Source organism: Crocuta crocuta, unplaced genomic scaffold (genome assembly GCF_008692635.1).
Source record: "Crocuta crocuta isolate KB4526 unplaced genomic scaffold, BGI_CrCroc_1.0 scaffold147, whole genome shotgun sequence".
In the NCBI taxonomy this organism is placed as follows: Eukaryota; Metazoa; Chordata; class Mammalia; order Carnivora; family Hyaenidae; genus Crocuta; species Crocuta crocuta.
Genome location: NW_027532594.1, coordinates 5,417,796 through 5,434,073, shown reverse-complemented (window position 1 = coordinate 5,434,073; position 16,278 = coordinate 5,417,796). Strand labels below are relative to the sequence as shown.

The following is a 16,278-nucleotide window of genomic DNA, read 5'->3' as shown; positions in this document are numbered from 1 at the left end:
TTTTGGAGGGCAGGCTAGCTGTATCTGTGAAAAGATTTTAAAATATTCATGCCCTTTGGCTCAGTGATTCCTCTTCTAGAACTTTATCTCTAGAGGATAATAAAAGTGATACACAAAAATATATGTAAACAGATGTCTTTGATCTTTCTAACAGAAAAGGGAAATGGCAACAATCTAAAGTGCCTAATACAATAAACTATTTGTTAAAAAAAAAAAAGAAAAGAAAAAAAAGAAAGTGCCTAATAAAGGGAAACAGGTTGAATCTTTGTCATCCATCTATACAAGGAAATACCAAACAGTCACTGAAAATTATACTGTGGACATAAGTTTATTGACAGGGAAACATGTTGATAACATGTACTCAAGTGGAAAAAGAAGTACACTACAATAAAAGGGCAAATAGAATAATCTAACTTGGTTTAAAAAAAGCTGATGAATAAAAGAAATTGTAAATGAAGTTTGGAAGGAAATGTGCCAAAATAATAATAGTAGTTATCAACGAGGGCAAGCTAATGAGTGTATTTTCGAATACATCATATTTCTCTATTCTATAATAATTATAACATGTATATATAATGAAGATAATTATATATAAAAATATACTTGTAAACAAAATGTATAATCTAATGAAAAGAGAGTAAAACATTTTTAAAGATCCTCCTCCCCAGCAGCTTGGCAGGCTGCACTGAAGACATGGAATGGAAAACAGTGGATGAACACCTCTCCTCATGTGAGGTTTCATGAGCAGGGCCAGGCAGTCAGAGGACACGCAGCCTCCCTCCCTCATTCTCTGGGGCCTCTTCAAGGGGCCCCTTTTAGTGGAGCAGGATTTTGGGCAATCCATCCTGTTCTGAAAAGTGAGCAGTAAGACAGTCAGATTTAGCTTCTGACACCAAGGGAAGGCAAGGTGAATCAAGATTTGATGGCCCTTGACTTTACAGTGAAAGGGTCAAGGCTATGCAAAATTAGTAATGACAAAGGAAATACTTCCCAGACAGAGTATGATGAAAGCCCAAAATGTTGAGATATTGTGGAACTACATTCAAGGCCATCAAAGCTGGTGACCACTTCCAAGTGGCCTGGGCCCAGTGCTTGGAATCAACCACAGTGATGCACCCTTCACTGTCCTGGACAGCAGTGTCTGGATCCGAGTGTGCCAGCCAGGCCTCCAACAGCTTTATAGCAGGGCAAACACTTCTCAAGCTAAGGTCACAATAGCCACCGTAGTAGATACAGGATCCCAAACAAACAGAAATGCAGGCTTGAGCCACAATGGCCTTCTACCATCCCCTCTTAGCCAGTGTGATATTTTATCTAGTAAGGGTGAGGTACCTCTGGGTGAGTCTGTGTTACACCACAGAGGTAGGAATGGCCAGGACCCTCTTTGGGCATCCCTGGAGACCAGAGAAATTGTGTTGATTCCTTCCCTCAGTGGCTCTGCTCAGACTTTTCAGCTGAAAGATCAACTTAAGGGGATGATGCATAGAAAGTGAGTGTGAAGGCAACGAGAGGGGATAAGGGCCCCGGGAAGAGCATTTGCGGTGGGGACATGCAGTGGGGAGCACATCTGAGATGAAGCAGACAGGAAGCTGTTACTGACAGGTGACAGAGAGTTGCAGGAGACTCTCAAGCTCCTAGGAGTCCCTCTCTCCAGGTGAACCTTGGCTCTGCAGACTTACTCAGCCTTCCAGAGGCAGCCTTTGGAGCGGCCTGAAGAGCATCTGTTGTGGGACTACAGCCTGTGTGGCTTCTATTGACATAATTTCTCTATGAGCTCTCAGAGCAAGTTGTTTCTTTTTTTAATGTTTATTTATTTTTGGGGGAGAAAGAGAGAGAGAGAGAATAAGTGGGGGAGGGGCAGAGAGAGGGGGACAGAGAACCTGAAGTGGCCTCTGTGCTGACAGCAGAGAACCCTATGTGGGGCTCAAACCCACCAACTGCCAGATCGTGACTTGAGCTGAAGTTGGACACTCAAACTACTGAGCCACCCAGTTGCCCCCAGAGCAATTTGTTTCTTAAAAGCTGTTCTGCAGCCCACCCTTGCCTTCCTAGGTCACTAAATGCCAGCTCTGTGCCAAATTGCAGCATGAAGTGGGTTCATCTGTCAGCTTCCCTTCAAGGCAGGCTCCTGGCTTCCATTAAAACTACAGAGTGAAGACCATGTCCTCCTGTGGGCTGATGCCTTCACCAACAGTTAAATCTGAACTATGATGAATGGCACTGGCTGGAAAAGCACCAGAGTGCCCGATAGATTGATCTAGACAGCCATCCTGGGGTGAAGCATGGCAGGCACCAGGCCTTGTTACGGCAAAAGTCTGGCTCTGTTGGAAACAAATTGTGCTTCTGTGGTTTGCTTAATCTTGCAGCCCCTCATAATTCGTCCAGTATCTATCAGGCACATACAGGGTGTTTGGATGATGTTTCTAAAACCCACCTCTGCTGACAAGGTGCTTCAATGACTTCCCACTGACTCAAGGATAAAATCCAAACTCTTAAGAATTGTCTACAAGGTCATTCAGCAACTGGCTTTGTCCACCTTTTCAATGTCCTCCTGAACTCTGCTATACTCCCTTCTTAGATTGCTCTGCCTTCCTTCCTCAGCCCCTCTTCATCTGGCCAACTCCTATTTGTGCTTTAAGACTTGGCCCAAACAACACCTCCTCCAAGAAGTCTTCCCTATTTCTTCCCTACCTGCTAACTGGGTTGTATTCCCCATGTATGCCTCTTTCAAAGCATTTAACGTGAAGTGCCTTTTCCTGACACTCCTGGGTCACCTGGTTCCATAAGTTCTCTGAGGGCAAGAACTCTATATTTTGCCTTTAATTTAACAAAGTGCCTAGAAAGAAATGGGAGATCTATAAACACTTGCTAAACGAGTGAATGACATTTGACATATGGAGATGGTTCTGGAATTCACACAATAGACTGATAGTTCTATAGTTCAGATAGTTCTGATTTGCCATAAGGGTCAGTCTCTAACTTCAGGTCAGTGTGTGGTATGCCATTTGAGCAAGATGTTAGAACTGATTGTGAAAGGCTATTTTTCTAGAATTTGGGGAAGAAAGCAAAGATCACTAGAGGCTAATATGGATTCAAGAAAAATCAGATCAGATTAACCTTTCCCTCGGGAAATATATAGTGCTTGCAATGTATCTGGATTTCAGCAGGACATCTAAAAGGTTTCTCATGATGTCCTTGTGGACCAATGGAGAACACAGGCTGGGTGATAGTACAACTGGATGAGCTTCTGACCACTGAAACACTGTGCCCAAAGAGCGTGGCCAGCCTGAAGGGGACCCATAGTGGGTAGCACAGGGATTGAGGCCTGTCCTAGCATACACTGTTAGTGATGACTTGAATGAGGATACTGGGGGCAGGCTGACATGAACCTAGGAGAGGAGACAGAGTACTGAATGATAAAAATCCAGATTTTTAAGGATTTCAAGAAGTTCATCATGGACCAAATTGAACAAAACTAAGGCTAATAATATGGCAGCAGCAGGATGCCTGAAGGCAATGTGGGCTTCAGGTGACCATCAGCCTAGTGAGTCATCTGTGACATGGCTCCCAACACCCGGCACGCTCATGAGCATTAATCAAAGGGAGGACACACAGGACAAAGGCACTCTTTGCCGGTCAGACAATCTTGAATTTAGAGGGGACTGAGCAGGATGGTAGGGCTGCTCATATAAAATGATTGAAGGAAAGGAAGGAGGTTTAGTCTGAAGAAGAAAAGGCTGGGCTCAGTCCTCAGTGTACGCATGTGCAGTCTGTACTTTGCACAGAAGCACCCAGGTGAGGGAGGAGTGTGGCATCTGTGCCCTTTCCTATTCCACATGCCTTAGCTTGGACTGCACCCATCTGGAGGAAGGGGTGACGATTTGTAACCCACCACCCAGAGGGGTACCTGTTTGGGTTTGTGCTACTAGAGCAGGCCCCTCGTAATTTTACAGACGCTTCACACATGCCAGCATTGGCAGTAGCTGAGCTTCTCTGACTGACCTGCCTTTAGATATTCAAAGGCTTGTTGTGAGGGGTCAGAACCCTGATCTGTGGTGTCCCAGGGACAGAACTAGAATCCATGCTGGAGGTGGTGAGAGGCCAAATCCAGCTCAGTAAAAGCTGCTTGAAATATGAGCCACCAGGATTGGCTGGGGAGTGGGGGTGGGTTTGGAAAAGAGTGAGTTCTGTCTTTGCAGATGATTCAGAAGAGGCTAGAAGTCCACCTGGCATAGAATTTGAAGGGATCTAACATCCTGACATCTCGTTAGCCCGGGACCCTGGCAGGCAGAAACCAACCTGTTCAGTGTGCCTTGAGTTTCAGTCATACCTGATATGGGTTTGTCCTAATACTCCCATTTCTTTCCCAGATGACCCCATTTTCAGTGTTGGAGTAAAGTATATACATAGGAGCTGAGCAGATCTTGGGCTACAAACTTTTTGTTTGTTTTATTGTGGTAAAATATATGTAACATAAAATTTGCCATTTCATCCATTTCTTTTTGTAAGTAGGCTCCTAGCCCAGCATGGAGCCCAGTGTGGTGCTTGAACTCACAACCCTGACATCATGACCTGAGCTGAAATCAAGAGTCAAATACTTAACCAACTGAGCCATCCAGGCACCCCCATTTAAACTATTTTTCAGTGTAAAGTCCAGTGGCATTAAGTACATTCACACTGTTGTACAATCAATCTCTAGAACTGTCTTCAGCCTGCAAAACTGAAATTCTTATACTCACAGAACGCCAAATCCCCATTTGGCCTCCTTCTAGCTCCTAACAACCACCATTCTACTTTCTGTCTCCATGAATTTGACTACTGTGGGTGCCTCCTATAAGTGGAATTGTGGAGCATTTATGCTGTTGTGACTGGCTTTTTTCACTGAGCATAAGGTCTTCAAGGTGCATCCATGATGAAGCATGTGTCAGAATTTCTTTCCTTTTTTTTTTTTTTTGAGATGAGCCACAAAATTTTGTGCTTCAAACATATTTCTGAGCATGCCCTGACCTAATCACTTCTGTGTCCCTGGTCGAGAATTCCTGAGCTGCAGGGACTAAAGGGAACCACGTCACCCTCTCAGAATACTCAGTACCACACGTGGGTATCATTGAAAGCTTAAATGAAATATGTATAAATAATTAAGCTCTCAGAAAAATATGTATCCCCAACCAAGCTAGTGAATTCTCTGTCTCATAATTAAAAACTGAAGTGTTTATTATAAGATTGTGGGGAATGTTTGAAGCACTTAGAAAAATATAAATTTGAGGGAAATGTTGTTTTAAAAAATTAGGTATGTTTTGCTAAATCAGGTTTTAAAGGAACGGTTGAATTTCAAAGGCAACTGGATTTGTATCTACCTAATGTACTTATGCTTAATTTGTTAAAGATCCTAAAAGCTCTGCTATGGCCAAATATCCACATACACTCTTGTATCTTGCCTTTTCAACACTATTTAGAAATAGTCAAGAGTGAACACTTGAAAACTTTAAGGACTGTGTGTATGTGTATTGTGTGTATTAAATACATATTATTGTTAAATATATATTATATAGAGTTGTTATGGATTCAAATATATGGATTCAAAAATATGATACAAACACCAAAAAAATTGTTGAAACTGGTTTGCTTTGTGGAGAGCGAACTTTGTGAGAGGAAACTGGGGATAGTGGAATAAGGAGGGTTGGAAATATTACCTTTCTGTGAGTTGTCGTTATTGTTTTATTTTGTATTATACATTTAAAAAATGTTTTCTGGGTAGTGGAATTATTGGCTATTTTAGTTTCTCTCTTTAAGATTTTCAATATTAAAAAATCAACACAGGAAATGTTGCTAAAAACAACTCATTCATCAACAAACTCCAAAGTTACTTTAAAAACTTGGCCAAACCTGAAATTAGTCAACATGCATATTCTAATTTCTCTGCCATAATTTATTAGAAATCAATCTTTTTCCAATATTAAAATGATAACAAGTGATTGCTACTTTAAGCCTCAGTGTTCATATATTCATTCTAAGGGAGTAAGGGAAGCATTGGGAAATGGGTTAAGGGTTCCTTGTTTGGGTTTATGTTACAAAAAAAAACACACTCCAAAGTGACTAACATTCAGTACATACCTCTAGTCCACTATCCTGGTAATTTTCCATCAATCTCTGTATAAATTTTTCAACTATTTGTGGTCTGATAACTGAAAAGTTTTCTTTCATGACATGGTGCTTCCAAAGGTCTAGGAGGAGAAACATAACAATGCTAATATCATGAAACATCGAATGACGATTAATGGCATTACACTGGACACAAGAAGCTGTTATTTCCAAATCCACAAAAACTAATGGGTGAGGAAGGGGGAGGGGAGGAAGTGGCTGGGACACAGGGTCCTCCAGAACATAGGAATAAGGAAGATCTCTAACAAAAGTCCTAATGAAAAAATTTGGAAAAGTATCTCTGGAGCCCCAGGAACAATATTCTGTTATCTTAACTAAAGATCCCCAATCAAATGTTATTATTGATCCTATGTGATATCTATTTTCATTAAGTCCTTAAATGTATCTGAACAATTATTTTGGTCTATTACAGCTAACAGAAATTAATGAAGAGCTATTATATTTACAGCCCTACACTAGAAATGTTGAGGGCAGACAGACTATGAACTTTAGCTCCTGGATTGAAGCAGCAATAGGCTGACATATACAAGATGAGGCATATATGCAATTATTCAGAGTTGCATTGTTTAAGACAGCAGAAGCTTGGAAGCAACACACAAACTATGGTATATCCTTCCAATGGGATAGTATGCAGCTCTAAAAAGAAACTTCTCCATGTATTGATAGGAAAAGAACCATAGATTTCTTTCTTTTTCTTTTCAAAATTTTTAATGTTTATTTTTTACTTTTGACAGAGAGGCGCATAGCGTGAGCAGGGGAAGGGCAAAGAGAGTGGGTGACACAGAATCCAAAGCAGGCTCCAGGCTCTGAGCTGTCAGCACAGAGCCTGACGTGGGGTTTGAATCCCAAAACATGAGATCATGACCTGAGCCGAAGTTGAATTCTTAACCGACCGAGCCACTCAAGCATCCTGAGAACCATAGATTTCTATGTGAAAAAAGCAAGGTGAGGAAAAGTGAATATAACATATTATCTTTTATAAGAAAGATTTGATAAATTTAATAAATGAGGGGGCATCCCTTCATGCCTATTCAAGGTTCTTGCTCCAGAAAGCCAGCATTGTCCAAAATCACTTCTCCCCTCTTGGATCATTCACAATAGCTCACATTATCTCTCCCACCTCATAAAAATCCCTCTCTTGACCCCACTCCCCTTTTCAGCTATTGCTTGATTTCTTTGCTCCCTTTTCAGCAAAACTCTCAGGAAGAAAGGCCTATCCTGGCTCTCTGTGACTTCTCTCAAAATCCTTTGTAAGCCCACTCACCCAGCTTTCCCCTCCATCATTCCCCTGAAACTGATTTTGTTATAAACACCAGTGACCTCAACATGAATAAAAACATTGCTTTTACTTGACTACCAGAAGCATTTCACACAATTTGTCACATTCCTCCTGCTTGAGAAACTTTCATTACTAGATGCTGGGACACCACTCTGTCCTAGTTTTCCTCTACCTCACTGTCTACTCCTTCTAAGTCCCTTTTTCTGGTTCTCCTTGTCCTCTCCCCACCCCCTGCTCTTTTGTTTTAAGTTTATTTATTTATTTTGAGCGACAGAGAAAGAGAGAGAGAGAGAGAGTGCCAGCTCAGGGGGAGGGGCGTAGAGAGAAGGAGAGAGAATTCCAAGCAGACTCCATGCCATCAGTGCAGAGCCTGACATGGGGCTCAAATTCATGAACCATGAGATTATGACCTGAGCCAAAATCAAGACTCAGACGTTTAACTGACTGAACCACCCAGGCTCGCCTCCCCACACTCAGCTCTTAACATGAGTGTCCAACCTTCAAATTTAGAGATAATACTCACTTGGCATCTCTTCTTGGATGTCTAAAAGGCTTTTCATTTTTTAAAAATGTATTATAAATTAAATTTTTTTTCATTTATTTTTTTGAGATTGAGAGAGTGAGAGGCAGAGTGAGAGTAAGAGAGAGAATCCTAAGTGGGCTCCATCTCATGACTGTGAAATCATAACCTGAGCCAAAATTGAGTTGGATGCTTAACTGAGCCACCCAGGTGCCCCTAAAAGGCATTTCAAACATCACTTGTGCATAATTAAATTCTTAATCTTCTCTCCCTAACTTGCCATCTCAGCTGATGGCAATTCTATTTTCCCAATTGCTCAGGTCAAAAATCTTGGGAGTTTTATCATGGACTCTTCTCTTTCTCCCACACCCAACACACAATCCATTAGTAGTTACTTCAAAAACATGCCCAGAATCTGACCACTTAATACTTCTACTGCTCCCAACCTTGTTTGAGCCACCATCTCCCGTTAGTGGGATTATTGTAGTGGCCTCCAAAGCAGCCTCTCCCTTCTTCCATTTTCCTTTACAGTCCATTCTCAACACAGCAGCCAGAGAGATTCCAGTAAAATATGTCAGATCAAAATCTGGGGCAGGCACCACCTCACACTCAGAGCAAACACTAAGAACAGACACTGCAAGATCCACTCTCTTTTCACCCTTCCTCTCTGACTTCCCCTCCTCCTTCTCTCCCTCTCTCTCTCCACTCCAGCCGTGGGTCTTTTCTGCCCCACAAACATGGTAGGCCCACCTTTGCTCAAGTCCTCTGGATTGGCTGTTCTTCTGTCTGGGATGCTCTTCCCCCAGGTACCCACATAGAAAATTCCCTCACCTCCTTCAAACTTTGCTCAATATGTCACTTTCTCCCTGAAGTCTATCCTGACTGCCCTATTTAAAATTTCAATGCTCCCCCTTCAAACCTCCATACCACCATCTTCCTTACTACGTTATTTTCTTACTTCTTATTTTGTTGCTTATTATCTGTCTATCGCCTTCTAGATGATAAACTCCATGTGAGTAAGGAGTTTTACTCCACGACAGTAAGGTTGTACCCCCGAATGGTGCCTAAAATATAGCAGTGTAGGACACACAAGGTGCTCAGTAAATAGATATTGAATGAAAGAATGAATTAGTATAGGCACAAAGAAGTACCTTTAGGATATACTAAAAACTAATAAAAATGGTTACTTGGGGTGGCAAAAGGGGATCATTGGCGCAACTCAGTCTCTAAATATGCATATTGTTGTATCATTTTGAGTTTTGAACCAGGTGAATGGATGAGCTGTTAAAAAAAATCAAACTTAAAAATAACACGTCGGTGCTAGAGCAGTGGAAATATGTCAACGCTCCTTAACTGCCATATGGGAGAGCTAAAGCGCATGTGTATGTTTAATTATGTTGGGTAGGGCCTACTTCCTTGTGCATGGCCCTAGGGGAGTCTTGAAACAAAGAGAAACCTATGGAGTCAGAGATAGAAGCCAAGACCTGCCCCATTCCCTTTTCGGCTGTGGCGGTTCTGGCCATCAGCAAGAGTACACACAGGGCCACTCCCTGTTGCCAGCTGTTTCTAATTTCGGATGTGATACTTTAATTTTTCTGACAGGAGACTCGGTGCACACAAGAGGAAGCATCCAGCACAATCTTCTCAGAAATGTGGAAATGATAGCACAGGAGTCCCCGGTATTTGCAATTATGCTATTTACTGGGTGGTCCTGATTTTGAAAATGGGGTTTCACAATTCTTCTACAGTTGGCTACTTTCCATCATAAACATATAAATCTGACTTTGCTTTTCCTTTAGGACAATAAAGGTGAGTTGACATAACACCATTGTTCTGGCACAGCTGAAGCGGAAAATCCAAAAGAGTTAATATGCCTAGAAGTTCACAATTCTTAAGATGTTTAAGACTTTTTGTAAGTCTAAGCTTTGACAAGATGAAGTTCATGTATGTTTCAGGGATTTTTCAGACACAAAATTGGATACTTTTTCCAGGGTACTTGAGTGGTAGGTCTCTGGCTTATACAAAAGCCTGGCAAGAGACCACATCTGCCACATACTTCTGGTTTGGGGACTATCAGCTGGCAAATGCCCACAGAGCTGGTTTGGGGTTTAGCTCTGGGCTCAGCTGAAGGGGAAGTGTTTTACCAGAGTGCTGGAAATCTTCTCACATGCTTCTTCCTCATGAGTTCAAGTTCAGACATGTAAGTACATCTGTAGGCAGGAGTCAGAGAAGCCAAGGAGAGTAGAATTCATCCAAGAGAAGTAACTCCTGGCCAAGTGGAGTTGGTGGTCTCCAAATGTGTCTCATTTTCAGTGTGTGTGTGGTCGTGGCTTCTTTGAGATGAAGCAGTTTTTGACAGTAGCGTGGAGGTGGGAAGGAGAGAGCACACTGGGGGTTAAATTACGGTTTTGTTCTTTCCTCTCATTCTGTGCCTCAGTCCTTTGACTGCAGAAAACTCTGACTTCCTCCTGACCAAACCACTTCCTCTTCTCTCCCTCTATGAGTGCTCTCCCCACTCCTATGCAGCCTCCTCCCTCTAGGAAGGGTATCTTGGTTTGGTAGCATTTCACTTCTCTAACACAACCACCAGCCTCTGTGCCTGAGTGGTTCCTAGGTCCTGAGCCAAGCAGAACTGAAACTTGAAGGCACACAACTGCCAACCAAGGTTGTTCTCCTGACCACCAGGGTTCCCCTAGAAGGTGGGGAGGTTGAAACCTTATTGTTTCAAGTACATGCATACATGTGTTTTGTACTCCTGTGTTTCTCAAACTGCTCCCCAGAATGCTAGTCCCTTGAGCTGATGATAAATAGTCCCAAGGGGAGAAAAGGGTTCTGTGGTCAAATAAATGTAAAGAATATTTCATACTCTCTCTTCTGGAGATTTACAGTGCACAGTAGGATAGCAAAGGCTCTGAGGTCTAGAGCAAAGAAATATTTACCACAGGGGTGCCTGGGTGGCTCAGTCGGTTAAGTATCCGACTTCGGCTCAGGTCATGATCTCACAGTCCATAGGTTTGAGCCCCACGTCGGGCTCTGTGCTGACAGCTCAGAACCTGGAACCTGCTTCAGATTCTGTGTCTCTCTCTCTCTCTGTCCCTCTCCCACTCGCTCTCTATCTCTGTCTCTCAAAATAAAATAAAGACATTAAAAAAATTATTTACCACAAGTTTCCCACACTTGTTTGGACAACAAACAAACAAAACCTTTCCCCTATAACCCCTGCAAAACACAGAAGAAATCCTTTTATCCAATGCAATCAAGGCTAAGGGTTGGTTGATCAAAAGAAGTCTGATAAACTAGAGAATGCTCAAAAAATGACATGTAGTATTTTAAAACATTTTATTTAACTTAAAAATACAAAAATATACAAACATTTGCCAATTTTCTAACATAGAACTTAGGCCTTTCTTTGTATGTGCCCACTCATTGGAGTTCTGTACTATCTTTCTTCTATAACCCATAACACATAGTACATGGTCTACAATCTCTAATGTGCGTGTGTGTGTGTGTTTTGTTGTTGTTGTTGTTGTTTACTTGTTTCTTTCTTTCTATGAAGAAAACAATTAAGAGACCATGAAAAAAATCCAAATGTATCATTTTTTAAGGGCAGTTTTAAGTCCATAGAAAAATTGAGCAGATGGGTACAGAGATTTCCCATATATTCCCTGCCCCCTTCACCTCCAACACACAGCCTCCCCAACTATCAACATCCCACACCGGTGTGGTCATAACTGATGAGCATACACTGACATGTTATTATCACCCAAGTCCATAGTTTACATTCACGATCTTGGTGAAACTATGGGTTTGACAAATGTATAATTGGCACTTACCCACTATTATATTATCATACAGAATAGTTACACTGCCCTAAAAACCTCTGCCTGTTCATCCTTCTCTCCTCTCTAACCCCTTGGCAACCACTGATCTTTTTACTATCTCCATAGGTCTGCCTTTTCTCAAATGTTCATATGGTTGGAATCATGCAATATTTAGCCTTTTCATGTCTTTTCATGGTTTGATAGCTCATTTCCTTTTATCATTAAATAATATTCCATTGACTGGATGTACCACAGTTTATTCATTTCAACTTTTTTTTTAAAGTTTATTTATTGAGAGAGAGAGAGAGATCAAGAAGGGAGGGGCAGAGAGAAGGAGAGACAGAATCCCAAGTAGGCTCCGTGCCATCAGTGTACAGCCTGATACGGGGCTCGATAATGACCTGAGCTGAGCTCAAGAGTTGGCCACTTAACCAACTTAGCCACCCAGGCACCCATCAACTTGGTTTTTATTGAGCAGATCTCTTTTTGTACTCCCATGTAATTGGTTTATATAATACTTAATCAAATTACCCACATACAATGACAAATAAAACTGACATAAACAGGTTTGGAGCAAACCATGATCAATGATGCCAGGTAAACACAGGCAACCCAAAGACTGTGATTAGTGACTATTTTGCTGGCTTGTGTTACCAAGGGAATAGGAAGCTTCGGGCAGACTGGAGCCTTTTAGTGCAGGGTGAGTGAGAGAACTCCTACACTAGCATGTTGAGGAGCTGGTGTTCCAGAGCACACTGCTGGGAATGCTGGCCTCAGCCGCCCTCTCTTAAGTGTTTGGATTGTACTTCCCTCAAGCAAAACATTTTCATCTACTCACTGTTATCATATGTATATTTATGTTTTTCTAACTACCTACAATACTATCATTGGCTAATACTGTATAGTATGATGTACTTAGGGCCAGGCTCATCAACAATGAGAACTGAGTTCAATCTACATTCCTAGAGTTTTCTTGACCTTTAAACATTTTTTGTCTGACTTCTTTTCACATGTGGTTATCTTTTTTAACCTCATACTATGACTGAAGATAAGCATGTACCAGGACTAGAAGTGTCTTTACTATTTCTTAGTGCTTGCTTGTGGACTGCCTCCAAGTGGCCACTTCAGGCCACACTCAGTGTGGAGTGTGACATGTGACTTCTTACATATGGATTTAATATACTTAGAAGTTTTAATATTTTCTTCCCCCACCCCTGGGATATATGTACTCCACTTTGGAGACTGCTGACCTTATAAATGCTCAGAGAAATTGAGAAAATCAATTAAAAATGACTTGAATGCTAAAATGCCAAATATGAGGAACAGCAGAGCCTTTCTGAACCAGTGGAACCCATCTTTCTGCTAAGCCAAGCCCCGAGGCTGAATGAGAATGTCTGGAGCTGCTTTTTAAAGCTCCCAGGGGAGCACTAGTTCAGCTATCACAAACCAACACTGGACCAGGTGTGGCTGCTGCATTTTCAGATGCTCACTGGAAACCCATTCACAAGCTATATGAGAAGATTAAGCTCCAAGACAAGGTGGGAAGGAGGGAAGAGATAGAGAAGGATTAGAGGGCTAATTTCTGGCAGGTACAAATGTATACATCAGAGTTGTCCAACAGGGAGAGAGACGACCCTGAGGGAAGGACAAGAGGCTTGCATGTTCCCTGGGTCTCAATAATCTCCATTGCTACCTTCCTCTGTAGAAATCCCTAACCCTAAGTTAACCTTGACCTCGAAGGTTGGATGTTGGAAGCCCCATCCACTATGGCTGCTTCTTCCTGCTGAGATAAGCAGTAGGAAGGTGGGGATTCCAAGGTTTTATTGCCTTCTTTGAAAGTTCCCAGCCCACAGAGGTCTCAAGAAGACTACAATGAAGAACACCTGGCACCCAGTGGGGACTCCCATCACTTGCACTGGGGGAACCACATTGAATCAACAATGGGAAAACACCCTCCCTACTGGCATTTACATGTACATGAGTACAGAATCTGAACAAGAGTTTAGAATTGGCCGGTACACTCTAGCCAAAGTAAGTTTTGATAATATCAATCTTATCACCATCAAAAATAACTCTAGCTCTCCCCTCCGCCTAACTCCCACCAGCCCCTTACAGAAGTTCTTTCCAAGCACAGGACAGCACAGAGCAGAGCTGCAATGCAAAAAAGCTTTGTCCCTTGCCCCTCATCTGGGTGTCTCATTAAACCACAGCCTGAAACATGCAGATGGTTGCACCTGCTGCGCACTTGTGGATTTTTTCCCAAGACTCAGAGGGGAGCTGCCTGGAAGCAGCCATCACAGCACAGACAACATGTGCTTTGTGTCTGTTAAATGTTCTGTAAATGAAGCTCAACCATACTCAGCTCTCTGGTGACATTCAGCTCTCTGGTGACACCCCTAGCTCAGTAGTGACTTGCCCTCTCACTGCACAGCCTTCTGCCAAAGCCCTATTTATAGAATTCAGTTACTTGAAGCACTGATAAAACAACAATGTCTTAGGTGAGAACAGAGGTTATTAATTAACATTACAATATTTGTGGACTTTGTCTCAGGGGGAAAATCTAATTTAGTTTGCTAGTCAAACAACTTTTCCATAGTTCAAAGGTTGTGCATTTTCCTACAGAATGAGTAGGAGTTAGGAGTAGACAGTTCAGACAGGACCAGCTACATAATCTATGGTGCCCTGTGCAAAATAAAAATGCAGGGCCTCTGTTTAAACAGAGGGAAGGGGCACCTGGGTGGCTCAGTCGGTTAAGCGTCCAACTTTGGCTCAGGTCATGATCTTACAGTTCATGAGTTTGAGCCCCGTGTTGGGCTCTGTGCTGACAGCTAGCTCAGAGCCTGGAGCCTGCTTCAGATTCTGTATCTCCCTCTCTCTCTGACCCTCCCTTGCTCACACTGTCTCCCTCTCTCTCAGAAATAAATAAAACATCAAAAAAATATATTTAAAAAAAGAGGGAAGAAAAACACCATTATAGACACTAAAATATAGTGTTTTCTTTCTTTTGCAGTCTCTCTCTTGACCTGTCATGGTATTTTTATTTGTTTTTAATGTTGTACTCCCCAGGCATGGGAATTCTTGTGAAACAAGTGAGATACTTATAGGCACCAAGGGGCTCTACCCTGTGACTGGGAACACAAGTGCCTGTGCAACTACTGAACTGAGGCCCCATGCCCTGGCCAGGGGCGGAGAAGTTGAGCTACGCATCTTTCCTTCCCAGGGGCCCAGTGTGGACAGGCAATCCCAAGGGTATTGTAACCTCTGTCCTGGGATATTCTACAAATCTAAGGATAGGCAAGGATAGGCAAGAGGCTTGCTCCTACTGAGTCACCCATTAGATGTACCATGATGTTGCCAGACTAGGGTCATTGAGATACTACTAGGTATACATTTCCCCATCCTCATCCTGCTCAGGCCTCCCCCCCCCACCCCCAGAGTGAAAGGCGGCAGCAATGGCTGGGTGCGGATGGTGAGGGGGAGATTAGGGGAGCCCAGGGTACCAGAGAGCAGAGGAGTAGGCAGCTGAAAGCCCTTCCTGGCAAGGTGGGGAGGCAGTAAGAAGCAGGACTCTGTGTAAGGCAAGTCTTCAAGTCTTGGTGTATGCTCCATTGACTCAGTGGATTCCACTTACAGAACACAAATTCTTAGTTAAAATTAAGAGTTTCAAGATGGCAGCCATAAAGCATTAAACCCCAAGTACGCCTGAGTCCAGTGTAAGTGTGCTGATTACATGTCCATGAAGTGGCCCTGACTTTAGAGCTCAGATGAAAGGAAATAATTTTGATTGCCTTCCCTTTTGTTTGTAAGATTTTGACATATATATTATGATATTCATGCACTTAAATATATTTCAAGAAAAGCTTATATGTTTTCCCCATTTCAACTTTATTTTAGTTAGAAGTTAATTGAGAGAGTTGAGACTGAACTTAACAAATGCTTTCTATTTAAAAAAATTTAAGTGGAAGGAAATATGTCAAAATGTTAACAGTTCTTCTTTCTGGCCCAAGGTGGTAAAAAGTAATTTTTATATCATTGTATGGACATTGTAGTACCTTTCTCCCATGAAAATGATACATGGATTGCTTTCATAATTAGGAAAAAAACAATAAATGCTATTTTCTAAAGTAATAAAATAAACATACTTTACCTGTAGGGAGAGTACCATGCTCCTTGGACTTTTCTGATACAACCAGTGCTCTCTCTTTCTTAACTTTTCTTAACACTTCCTGGATCATATGAATTTCAAGATTTTCCAGAAGCTTCTGAAGCTAGAGTAAGAAGTTTGCATCACTTTCTTCACTCAGCTTTTACTCTAGGCTCCTAAGTCAAATTCCTGCAGAAGGGTCTGGGATTAGGTCCTGTCCCTTACCTACTCTCTCCCAGATAAGACAAAAAGGTTCTTTTCTTGGGTTTCTAAGTGCTTCTGTGAGGGTAGATATACCTCTTCAGAAACCAACATCTTATCTTCCTGGCCCACATAGATAAAACACAATCCC

The 16,278-nt window shown here is 42.1% G+C and overlaps 1 protein-coding gene across 1 annotated transcript in view; it reads right to left on the bottom strand.

Moving 5' to 3' along the window:
- The window catches only part of LOC144244656 (coiled-coil domain-containing protein 162-like), a 44,144-nt gene that overhangs the window by 12,025 nt on the left and 15,841 nt on the right, over positions 1 to 16,278 (bottom strand). The window contains exons 5-6 of the mRNA XM_077780027.1: positions 15,930 to 16,050; positions 6,115 to 6,224 (exon numbers count right to left, since the gene is read on the bottom strand). Of these exons, the coding sequence (XP_077636153.1) occupies positions 6,115 to 6,224; positions 15,930 to 16,050 (231 nt within the window). The remainder of the gene's footprint in view (positions 1 to 6,114; positions 6,225 to 15,929; positions 16,051 to 16,278) is intronic.